At 42.6% G+C, this 11,699-nt stretch overlaps 2 protein-coding genes across 2 annotated transcripts in view; one reads left to right on the top strand and one right to left on the bottom strand.

Annotated features, from left to right (window-relative positions):
* The first annotated feature begins 2,346 nt into the window (after nucleotides 1-2,346).
* On the top strand, nucleotides 2,347-5,033 carry LOC129812070 (tuberoinfundibular peptide of 39 residues-like). Its single transcript, XM_055864011.1, has 3 exons — nucleotides 2,347-2,608; nucleotides 3,745-3,881; nucleotides 4,296-5,033. The coding sequence occupies exons 2-3, from the start codon at nucleotides 3,766-3,768 to the stop codon at nucleotides 4,666-4,668; spliced, it is 489 nt and encodes a 162-aa protein (XP_055719986.1). The 5' UTR covers nucleotides 2,347-2,608; nucleotides 3,745-3,765; the 3' UTR covers nucleotides 4,669-5,033.
* A 3,295-nt stretch (nucleotides 5,034-8,328) lies between these two features.
* The window catches only part of LOC129812066 (transmembrane protein 121-like), a 74,749-nt gene continuing 71,378 nt past the window's right edge, over nucleotides 8,329-11,699 (bottom strand). Inside the window, exons 4-5 of the mRNA XM_055864000.1 lie at nucleotides 10,868-11,038; nucleotides 8,329-10,553 (exon numbers count right to left, since the gene is read on the bottom strand). Of these exons, the coding sequence (XP_055719975.1) occupies nucleotides 9,870-10,553; nucleotides 10,868-11,038 (855 nt within the window). The 3' untranslated portion in view covers nucleotides 8,329-9,869. The remainder of the gene's footprint in view (nucleotides 10,554-10,867; nucleotides 11,039-11,699) is intronic.

The raw sequence follows: 11,699 nt of genomic DNA, 5'->3' as shown, positions 1-11,699 counted from the left end.
AAAAATAAAATCTTCCACTTTGACATTATTGTGTAGATTGTTGACAAAAAAATGACAAATCAATTTTAATCCCAATTCGTAACAAACAAAATGAATAAATCCAAGAGGTATGAATACTAAAGTATTTTTTCAAAAAAGTATATTTAACTTAAATGTCCACAAAATATATTTTAGGTATACTTTCATGCATGTGCACAAAAATGTGCATATTCCCAGCATCCTTTTCTGCACTATTCAAATGTTTTGATGGTTATTTTCAAACGGAATAATGTTGTACTTTTAATTACACATTGCACATTATACATTACCGTAATGTGAACACCTAAAGTGTTAAATGCAAATTGTGCACAGTTCTCAATGTTACTTGTAAATTGCTGCTCCAGCCACAACTGCTTTGTAAAGAACATGTTACCATTGGCTGAGAAGAAGTCTTGGTCAATCAAGGTAACCTTTAGATGGCTAATTAAAATAACTAATGTGGTCCATGAGTAAAAGTATACTTGTAAAAGTATACTTGAAAAACATTATAAATAAGTACACTTTTTTGTAAAGAAAATACAGGAATTCTAATTCAAATACCATTTTAGTATTTTTCTGTCACGTTCGTCATAAGGAATGGACCAAGGCGCAGCGTGCGTAGAGTTCCACATATTTTAATAAAACAAAACAAAACAAAACAAAACAAACAAGCACAAACGAAACTTGACGTACTGCGCTGCTCACAGGCAGCAACACAAACACAAGATCCCACAAACACAATGGGGAAAAATGGCTACCTAAATATGATCCCCAATCAGAGAAAACGATAAACAGCTGCCTCTGATTGGGAACCATACTAGGCAAACATAGAAACATTAAACACTTAGATAACCCACCCTAATCATTGTCACGCCCCAACCACCATAGAGAATAAACAGCTCTCTATGGACAGGGCGTGACAATTTCTAATTTATGACAACCATACATCAAATGTACTTAAGGTGTATTCAAAGTCTATTTGTTTTGCTCTTTATCTAATATACTAAGAATATACTTAGGTACAACAAAAGTGTCCCAATATAGATCATTTTAAATGTATTTAATATACTTAAATGCTAATAAAATACAAATAAAATTGACATTAAATGTAGATCATTTGTAATACACTTAACATATGTTGATTAAGTAGGATTTAAGCAAATGAAAAAAAGTTCCCCGCTTGTGCAGCTCTATCTCTCTCCCTCTGTGTTTTTATTTTCCCATCTCTCCTACTTCCCCTCTTGGTCTTTCTTTCCACCTCTCCTTCCTTCCGCTCTATCTGTCCATAATGAGCGTCAGGTAAGGAGGTATAAGGGCCTGTACTTCTGACAAACAGCTTCTTCCATGCTGGCCATTATTTTTAAATGACTACCTAATGAAGTTCCACCTGGGTAACGAGACCAGGTGTATGAAAATGCATTTTGATTCTCTCACAAAGATCAATCAGACCGGTTCTGCTTCTATGACTAAGGTGTTCATTGATGTTGAAATATAGGTATGGGTATAAGTGTAGGTGTTGAAACGGTACATTTTGCATGAGGCTTTTTTTGGACATGTTTATTTATTTGATTGGCCAATAGATAGCTAAAGAAGTCATGTACAAAGTGAAGTGTAAATTGTACGTCACAGTTGTCACATACAGAAGAACGTATTTTTATGTGCGCGTGTTTTCTGTTGCGTGTGTGTTTGTTTGCTGAGAGTGATCTGTCGTATTTGACATGTGTCTAAAATGGACTCTTCAATTTTAACGAGACCAACGCATTGCTTCTGCCCGCTTCCCCGTATTCCAAGGTGTGCGTAGGCAGTAGACAGAATTAACGCTACAAACACCACTCTTATGTATATCTGTATTCTGGGTTCCCTTTGAGTCAAGCCCTTAGCCCCTATGTTGTCCACCTGATATTCCACCACGGGGAATGAGGACTTCCGGGGTTATGGACTCAACATGTCTGCTGCTGTTAGATTAAAACACTTTTTAGATTTCCCAAGACATCATTATGTTCTGTAGGGTACAAGCTAGGCTTCCTCTCTCTCTCTCTCTCTCTCTCTCTCGCTCTCTCTCTCTCTCTCTCTCTCTCTCTCTCTCTCTCTCTCTCTCTCTCTCTCTCTTTCTCTGATTCATCCTGTCTCTATATTAAGAATTGTACCAAACAGGACATCCATCCAGCGGGGTTGTCTATGATGTTTCAGGTCTGTTTTAAAAGAGACAATGAGATGTGGCCTTTTATCTCATACCATCTACCATCCCTACCCTCCCTACATCATCCCTATCCTCCCTACATCATCCCTACCCCCTGTCAGAAGCAGTATATAAGCATACCCCTGGGAACACACACTCACACTTGAGAGTACTTAACCTCTCCACCATACACACACACACACAGTAAGAGCGGTTCACCTGTGGCACATTACCTGAGTCTGAGCTGGAGCCCAGGGGCAGGAGACTCAGGTCACCACTGGAGGAACTTCCAAACATTCTTCAACACACTGTATGACAGAAGAGCTAACCAGCCTGAAGTCTGAAAAAAAGCTGAAGACTTAGGTTCCTGACCACAACGTGCTGGAGACAAGGCGCTGCTCATCAACAAAAGTAAGTGAAACATTTAGGAAATTCTTGGGACAATGCTTTGTAATACTTTAATTGAAATAATTGATGAAATATGTTAATTTCAGAATTTGTAAAGCTCAGCAATTTATACATATTTTATTTTACAGGAAGGTGAGTTCTAGAACTTTCTGAAAATATGCAACATTACCAGTTATTGTTTATGGCAATTTAACGAAAAAATTATTCCGTTCCGGTATGCCAATTTCGACAGAAATCAAAATTTTGCCCTATCATTCAAGTTAATGTTAGTTTTTTTGCTTTTATATAAAAAATGTATGTATATATTTATACTATTCTAGTTAATATGATGAATTTAATCTGCTCTCTGGTGTCTTTGTGGATTGCTTATGTTTTAAGACGGAGGAAAAGCAACAAAGAAAAGCCAGAGAAAAACAACAGAAGAAATAGAGTAGGCCTAGTAGAAATACTACTGGCAGCAATTTTGCACTTATTTCTTAGCATAGCACATCAAATCAAATTGTATTGGTCACGTACACATGCTTAGCAGATGTTTTTGCAAGTGTAGCGAGATGCTCGTGCTTCTAGTTCCGACAGTGCAGCAATATCGAACAAGTCATCTAACAGTTCCACAACAACTACCCACAAATCTAAGAAAAGGGATGGAAAAAGAATTTGTACATATAAATATATGGATGGGCAATGACCGACCGGCATAGACGAGATGCAATAGATGGTATTAAACACAGTACAACTGGGAGGAGTAGGTAACACGTGTATTTATTCACAGTTCATGTGGATTTCTGAATTGTGTGACGTGAGCGTTGACTCGTTATGCGGCACCAGTACGTTAATGAGGGTTCTCTAGAATTCTGTGAGAATTCCATTGTTTTATAATTCAGTGAGAATATCTAGTGTACTGATAATGTGTGTGCATTATATGTTTTTTCCTTGATTGCTAGACAGTTGACATTTGAGAGGGTACTGATTATATACCTAGTAAAATAGGAGCTTAAAGTGTGTGAGCTACTTATTTTTTTCACTGAATATAAATGTGAAAGAGTTATTTCAAAGAGTGAGTGACTATGAATGTCCTGTTTGGTAAAATTATAAAACACTAATATGTACTATTCTGATTGGTGGGTTGTGTTGCCGGTCAGGCCAGTCGTGTGGGTTTAAGGATGGCTGGTTTGGCTCCTCCCCCTGCCTCACGCCCCGCCCTCCTGCTGTTCACCCTTATGGCCATGACCCTGGTGACCTCCAGCTACCCTCAGCCACGCCTCCGACCCATACACAGGTATGACCTGACAGACTGGATATAATGACGAGACGCTTGTGTCTCCTATCCTCTGTCCTCTCCATGTCTCCTTTCCCAAATGTCAGAGGGAAGCGTGGAGAGGATTTGAGGACGGAACTCGTTTCGCTCTGACATTTTGAAAAGGAGGCGAGGTGAGGACCGTGGAAACAGGACCGATTTTTGACATTCGCCTGGGCAGCTTTCTTCCCCTTCTCCCCAAAAGTGTGCACTCCTTCATCTGAATCTACCCTTTTACTGTTGTATTTTGAGACTGAGACACAATGTTGCGGAGATCAATCTTTCTATGGTAGTGAGCACTATTGTTCTTATATGGTAGTTCTATCCATAGAAATGTTTTTATTGTTCCTAATGAGAGCTATTGTTCTATCATCCTGTGCTACTCTTTGCTTCCAGAGGCTCCTCTCCAAGTGATCCAGGAGACTCCAACAAGAGGGAGGAGTGGGAGGTGCTCTACCCTTCCGTCTCGCTCCGTGATTGGAGCATGCAGATGATGTCAGCCCCATACTTTGGTGAGGCCAAGAGCAACGCAGAACTCCTGGGGGAGCAGTGGCTCCCAGTGGTGGGCCAGTGGCAGATGGACGAGGATATGGCCAAGGGCTGGCTGGGCGACTGGGCTCCGCAGGGCTCCAACAATGAGGAGAAGAGGAACATCGTGGTGGCGGATGATGCAGCGTTCAGAGAGAAGAGTAAGCTGCTCACAGCTATGGAGAGACAGAAGTGGCTTAACTCCTACATGCAGAAACTGTTGGTCGTCAATTCCCAGTAATAAGATGACTGCTAAGCTTACATTTAAATCACGGAACCTGATTCAAAGAAAATGTTAATAACATACCCTGATTTTTAAAAAAAGAAAAAAGAATTTAAAAGTTAATAAAGATTTTTAATCAGACCCTTTGTGTGATGTTTGATGAAAAATTAACTCTGAATATAAAGCATAATTTGACACATGATTTACATGCCTATGTTAATATGATTGTTTTGATCCAGTTGAATTATTGATTGACGTACATTGATTTACTTCCACTAAGACGGCGCCATTGGGAGGTGCTGTTGTACAGCTGAGGGTCTACCATAGGACTATTTATAAATTGTTAATATTAATGAGTGTGAAATAAAGCAAATAAGTGATAATGTCTGGTTGTTGTTCCTCTATGTTCAAGTGTTCTAGTTTATTTTTGCCAAACAGTCATTTTCTAGTTTTTTAGCTTACGCTCCAAACTGATGCCCTGATGGTGGAAGGTATCATGTTAGGGTAAACTGAAAAGCAATTGTAATTTCAGTTTACTTCTTGAAGTAATCTGGATTCAATCTGAGGTGGGTTGCAGGGTGTTTCATTTGAAGGTACTTTCCGTTCGAGTCGACATCTGGAGCGTGTATCGTGAACGGGATCTCCACTCATGCGGGAATATTGCCTTTAAAAAGCGCATTGCCGACAGCGCTCTACAAAGCACCTCAAATTTAATCTCGGCCTGAATTGAAATGGATTTCACCCCAAACCTGATAAACCGTATAGTGATGGCATCATTCACACCAGCGGAGAGAAAGAGGTGGACTTCAAAGGAGAGGTAGTGAAATCTGCAGGGTGATAAAGGAAGGTGGTGGTGGTGGTGGTGTGTACATGTACATGTGTGCGTGTGTGTGTGTCTTAGGGGGCACAGACCCTTAGCCAAGACCTTGGACTGCAGATGATGATCAATTCCCCCAACACCCTGAGTTATGATGTGTTTAAAATTGAATATTTTAATAAACTTATGGCTGAGAAAATAAATGGGGCCACAGCTAAATACACCAGCCTGACCCCATTACTTACGGCGAGTGGGCCATTCATTTGATGATGTGACAGACCTGTGATTTATTAGTTAATCTTTTCTCTCTTTTCTCTCTTTTCTCTCTTTTCTCTCTTGTCTGTCTGTCTGTCTGTCTGTCTGTCTGTCTCTCTCTCTCCCCCCCCCTCTCTCTCTCTCTCTCTCTCTCTCTCTATCTGTCAATTCAATTCAATTCAATTCAATTGACTTTATTGACATGGTAAGTTCGTTATTACTTACATTGTCAAAGTATACATATCGAAAAATAAAAATCAAATATATATGTATATATATACAAAATATATATATATATTTATATATAAATAAATGGTGGGACCAACAGCAATAATAACAGTAGTAGTGGACATGGGATTACCATAAACAGCAACTACAACAACAATATCTCTCTTTCTCTCTCTCTATACACTGTATATATCTGTCCCTTGGCCGGGCTTTGTCTCTCTCTCTTCTTTCTATCTGTGTCACACTTTATGGCTGACTCTCTCTCAGCTGGCCTCTTGCTCTTTCTCTCACTCTCTTTCTCTACCGCTCTCTCTCTCACCCCACAATGTTTCTAATCATGTTTTACATGTGCTCCTGACAATAGAGGCAGACTTGTGGCTTGTGTAAGCTGCAATGAGCAGAGAGCTATCATTCAACGATGATGAGCCATGTATATCTATGTGTGTACATGTGTATGTGGGTTTGTTTGTACACTATATGTTCAAACGTATGTGGATTCCTTTCAAATATGTGGATTTGGCACTTTCTGCCACATCCGTTGCTGACAGGTGTATAAAATTGAGCACACCGCCATGCAATCTCCATAAACAAACATTGGCAGTAGAATGGCCTTATTGAAGAGCTCAGTTACCTCAGCGTGGCACCGTCGTAGCATGCCATCTTTCCAACAAGTCAGTTCGTCAAATTTCTGGAAGCAACATCAGCACAATAATTGTTTGTCGGGAGCTTCATGAAATGGGTTTCTATGGCTGAGCAGCCACACACAAGCCTAAGATCACCATGTGCAATGCCAAGTTTTGGCTGGAGTGGTGTAAAGCTCGCCGCCATTAGACTCATTCTCTGGAGTGATAAATCACGCTTTACCATCTAGCAGTCCGACGGTCTAATCTGGATTTAGCGTATGCCAGGAGAATGCTACCTGTCCCAATGCATAGTGCCAACTGTAAAGTTTGGCGGAGGAGGAAGAATGGTCTGGGGCTGTTTTTCATGGTTTGGGCTATGCCCCTTAGTTTCAGTGAAGGGAAATCTGAATTCTACAGCATACAATGACATTCTAGAAGATTCAGTGCTTCCAACTTTGTGGCAACAGTTTGGAGAAGGCCCTTTCCTGTTTCAGCATGATAATGCTCCCGTGCACAAAGCGAGGTCCATAGAGAAATGGTTTGTGGCTGAATGGAAGCAAGTCTCCGCAGCAATGTTCCAACATCTAGTGTAAAGCCTTCCCAGAAGAGTGGAGGCTGTTATAGCAGCAAAGGGGGGACCAACTCCATATCAAGGCCCATGATTTTGGAATGAGATGTTTGACGACCACATACCTCTGGCCATGTAGTGTATGTGTGTCTGAGTGTGTGCATGAGCGTGCACATGTGTGTACGTTTATGTGTGTGCAGGGCTTTTACTTTGAAACATTACACTCGGACCTCCTGTATTGCCTCCTTAATTGTCCAGGGGGAAGTGGCCACAGCATCAGAATCAGCTAGTGACCCAGAGCCCCGGCATGTGCTCTGCTGTGATGTGATGGATGAGCAGACACAGGCTCGCAGAGACTATTATCTATCACCGGATCCAGCGGCGCTACCTGGCAGACCCACCCAATCAGCAGACGCTAAATTGCTTTCTGCATCCCACTGATCCTCCTCAACTGATGCTGCTTCTCTATCGTTTCTTCTATGTCCTCTCTTATTGCAGTCATCTGTTCTCTCTCTACTGTATAGCGAGCGCTGGTTGTCCATGTCATACTCCTGGGCCACAGCAGCCAAAGAGTAATTTACTGTACTAAGTATGAGTTGAGAATCTTATTGGGCATGGTACTGTATAGTCTGGGTCCCATAGCCTACACAGATTATGTAGTGAACAGTATGGGAGCCAGTGGGTAAATGCATGTGTCTATACTATAGAAGTAAATACCACAGGCAGGGGTAGAGTGAGATTAGTGGTCCCCATAAAATTCAAATTTAGAGCTAGTCAGTCATGCATACCGGTAATATTACGTGTTGCTATGTTGTCATCCATCACAGATAGCAGATGCACAGTAATACCCGGGCCAAGCCACTGGAAATATTCTGTTTTCCTTGATCCGAATGACAAGTAAACACTGCGTGTACTGTATCTCTCAGCTAAACACATATTTGGTATTGTGAGCGTTGTTTGTGAGCTAGGCCTTTCATGTTTTATGCAACAGATTACGCATGCTTCCTGCGAAAGAGAGAGCATATGAATATTATAGGAGATCGTTTTTCATGGTAGTCTTTTAGGTATGGTTTATATGATGTGTGTGTCACACACGAACAAAACACACACCATGCACGCCAACACACACACCCACCCACACACAGTACACACAAGTACACCGCTAAATAGGCACACGGACTCAGACACATTGAGAAACTACAGGTCCTGTGAACCTTCTTTATTCTTCCATCGACAGGTATTGCTGAGCTCAGTGAAAACAGACAGGTCTGTAAATCACCTGTTATTACAGCCTCTGAGTCACACGGCGTTAATATAGTCAGGGTCCATATTCACAAAGTATCTCAGAGTCGGAGATCTGATCTAGGATCAGGTTCCGCCTCTTATTAATTATGATTTATAAGGCTAAACTGTCTCCTAGATCAGCACTCTTACTCTGAGACGCTTGACACATACCGGCCCTGGTGTCTGACACTAACGTCTTGTGACTCTAAGGCTGTCCTAATATGAACACTGTACATATGGTCTGGTCTCATACTTCAAAATCCACACAGTACCAGGGACATCCCCTTCTGAGAGGCTTACACCTCCATCTCTCCACCCCTTTCCATCCTCCCACACACACACACACACACACTGCCCATCTCCCCAACCATTTTCCTCCCACTCTCACCCTCCCTCCATCTCTCTCTTGCTTTCTCCTCCAACCCCACATACCTTCCCGCTGCCTCTTTGTTTCCCCTCTATCCATTCTTGCTCTGCAATTCTCTCTTGCAGAGGATAGGAATCCTCAAATGAATGCCACTTCAATGACAGTGGCTATATTTATATATGTAGATAGATATCTTTCAAATGACAACGAGAATTACAGCAGTACACCATCACGTAAAAACATTGCCTTGGAAATACAAAAACTCCAAAGAGTCAAAAAAGACAGAGTTTACAGCAGACCTGGTTTCAAATACTACTTGAATTTAAAAATACACTTTGAGGTTTTGCTCTAGTCTGCCTGGAGTGCCAGGTGGGTGTGGTTTTCACTCTTGCTACTATTCCATTCATTCCATTGTGTCAGGCAAGCTCAATCAAGTCCAGATAAAGTAGTTGACATTGTTTCAAATAGTATTTGAACCCAGGTATGGTTAACAGGTAGACTATGAGCTCATATCTGCTGAGCTGGATTGGGTTTTGTCTCTGTCTCTATGTGTCCGTCTGTCTGTTAGTCCACCACAGAGAAGTATAGAAACACACATAATAGAATAGAAAATCACATCAGTCTTCATCAGAATGATCTCATCAGTTCATCTGGGAGGCTGGCTGGCAAGGCGCTGGGCCGTTTTCCTGAGCTGGAGTGGTCTCAGTGAAACGTGTCGTTTCTTTCTGCCACTCCATAGGACCGGAACAGTCTTGGTTGAGGTCATACTGAGCTCTGAGAAGTCTATTCCAGTCTAGCTGAGCTCTGATAAGTCTAGTCCAGTCTAGCTGAGCTCTGAGAAGTCTAGTCCAGTCTAGCTGAGCTCTGAGAAGTCTAGTCCAGTCTAGCTGAGCTCAGGGTCAGACACTTACCACCCTTTTCACACTACTGAGCCAAGCTAAGCCAAGCTGTACTGCGATGGTAGTTGCTGAACCCGTGCTGGTAAGCACAATGTAAACGGAAAATATCAGAGCCGTCACAACATGGATCCGGTCGACATTATAGTGTGAAAAGGATTTAGGTATCCATGGGCGAGGGTCATGTGTCTATGACCTCGGTCGGTGATGGTTCGTCAGAGAGGCTAGTGGTGGCATTGGGCAGGGTCTGGTTGTGCCCGTGGCTGTGACCCACAGAGTTCCCTTGATGCAGCTCCAGGGCTATACCTGCCATGCTAGGGTCCTGTGGGGGGAACTCCTTCACCTGCCTCTTATACTCCAGGAACGTACAGGCTTTTGTGGCTATAGCCACCACATTCTTCCCTATAAAGATGGTAGACACCCTACTATCCTGGAACAGCACCATGTTAACCCCACGGATCAAGATCGTGACTATGTTTATAGTAACTAGACTAAGAACAGGGTACAGCATCATCTTCTGGGGAGAGACGTGCTCCCCCTGGACACTGATCTCAGAGAGGGAGACGCAGGGCAGGGTTAGGAGCAGGATGTAACAGTAAAAGAACATCAGTCCCTCGGCCCAGATGGGCAGGCCGGTCCGCTGGGGCTCCCACAGGTTGGCCTGGATGTCCAGAACATCCAGCAGGTCCAGGGCCACCCAGAACAGCTTCCCCCGCATGTCCTCCTTTTTCCTGAAGGTCCTCACGTATTCCATGCTGTCCAGAGCCACCAGGACCAAGTATAGCCCCGGGACGCATACGGAGAGGAGTAAGGTTAGAGCCTTCCGGGCCACCGTCTCCAGGCTTTTCCTGTCCGCCTTGTAGTTCTATAAGATATAAGATATACTTTATTGTCACACATTGAAACGTGTATTTTTCAATATCTCTGTGAGTATCCCCCCCTGACAAGACACACATGCACCAAGGTTAGCCGCAGTGCAGCGTCTCTGGAGCAGCTTAGGGGTTAAATATCCTGCTCAAGGGAGCAATGGAAGGAGATGGTACTGTATATGGGATACTGATGCCAGCAACCCTGTGGTTACCGGCCCGCTCCCCACAAGATTTTCCATAGTCGGTGCTAGGATTCAAACTGGCAACCCTCTGGTTTCTGGCCTACCTGTCTAACGTCTAGGTTACCTACCTGGAAGACGAAGTAGAGCTTGATCTCCAGGACGAAGATGTAGAGGAACCAGAGTATCATGGCGTAGCCGCGTTTGGCGGTCTTCACCTCAGCCCCGACCCACACTGCCACGTAGCGCAGCACGATGAGGAAGCAGATGTCTCCCACCAGCACGATGATGCACACTCCGATCTACAAATACATACAATACTTGATTTACGTAACGTGCGTTTTCAAATTGTAACACAGTTGTTACAGTTAAACAATACATTAAAGGGAATAAAAAATACACAATCGAGAGACGAGGAAACAGATGTCAAAGCAGTAAAATCACTAGGTAAAATAAACGATGTTTTTGAATTGTAATTCAAAGCCACAGTCTGCGATTGGTGCATCTACTGTTGGACTTATTAGTGATGTATAGCTGAGCGTTCCCCTGCTCAGACACTGCATGCATCATCCCAACCTAGTCAAACACATATTTTACTGAAACCCGTGCCATGGTATGTTAATTTACGTTAGGTTACATTACACTGGCCTACCAATGTAATAGCAGTCGCACAATATAATACGAATTGTAGGACGTATAGTATCCTACGTCTTGAACGTTCAGTACGATATATCACGATCGACTACTTAAGTATATTATATTACGTTTGACTGCTTTAGTATGATATGCTACGTTCAACTGCTTTAGAATGATATGCTATGTTCGACTGCACAAGTATGATATGCCATGTTCGACTGCTTTAGTATGATATGCTACGTTCGACTGTGTCACACCCTGATCCGTTTGTCTTTGTGCTTGTCTCTACCCCCCTACAGGTGTTGCCCATGTTCCTCATCATCCCCT

This window comes from Salvelinus fontinalis, chromosome 15 (genome assembly GCF_029448725.1).
Source record: "Salvelinus fontinalis isolate EN_2023a chromosome 15, ASM2944872v1, whole genome shotgun sequence".
NCBI classification, from domain to species: Eukaryota; Metazoa; Chordata; class Actinopteri; order Salmoniformes; family Salmonidae; genus Salvelinus; species Salvelinus fontinalis.
This window is presented reverse-complemented; position numbering and strand designations above follow the sequence as displayed.

Coding starts and splice junctions, on each gene's coding strand:
- LOC129812070 (XM_055864011.1), top strand. CDS start 3,766: ATGGCTGGTTTGGCTCCTCCCCCTGCCTCACGCCCCGCCCTCCTGCTG. Junction 3,882..4,295: donor CGCCTCCGACCCATACACAG/GTATGACCTGAC, acceptor CTTTGCTTCCAG/AGGCTCCTCTCCAAGTGATC.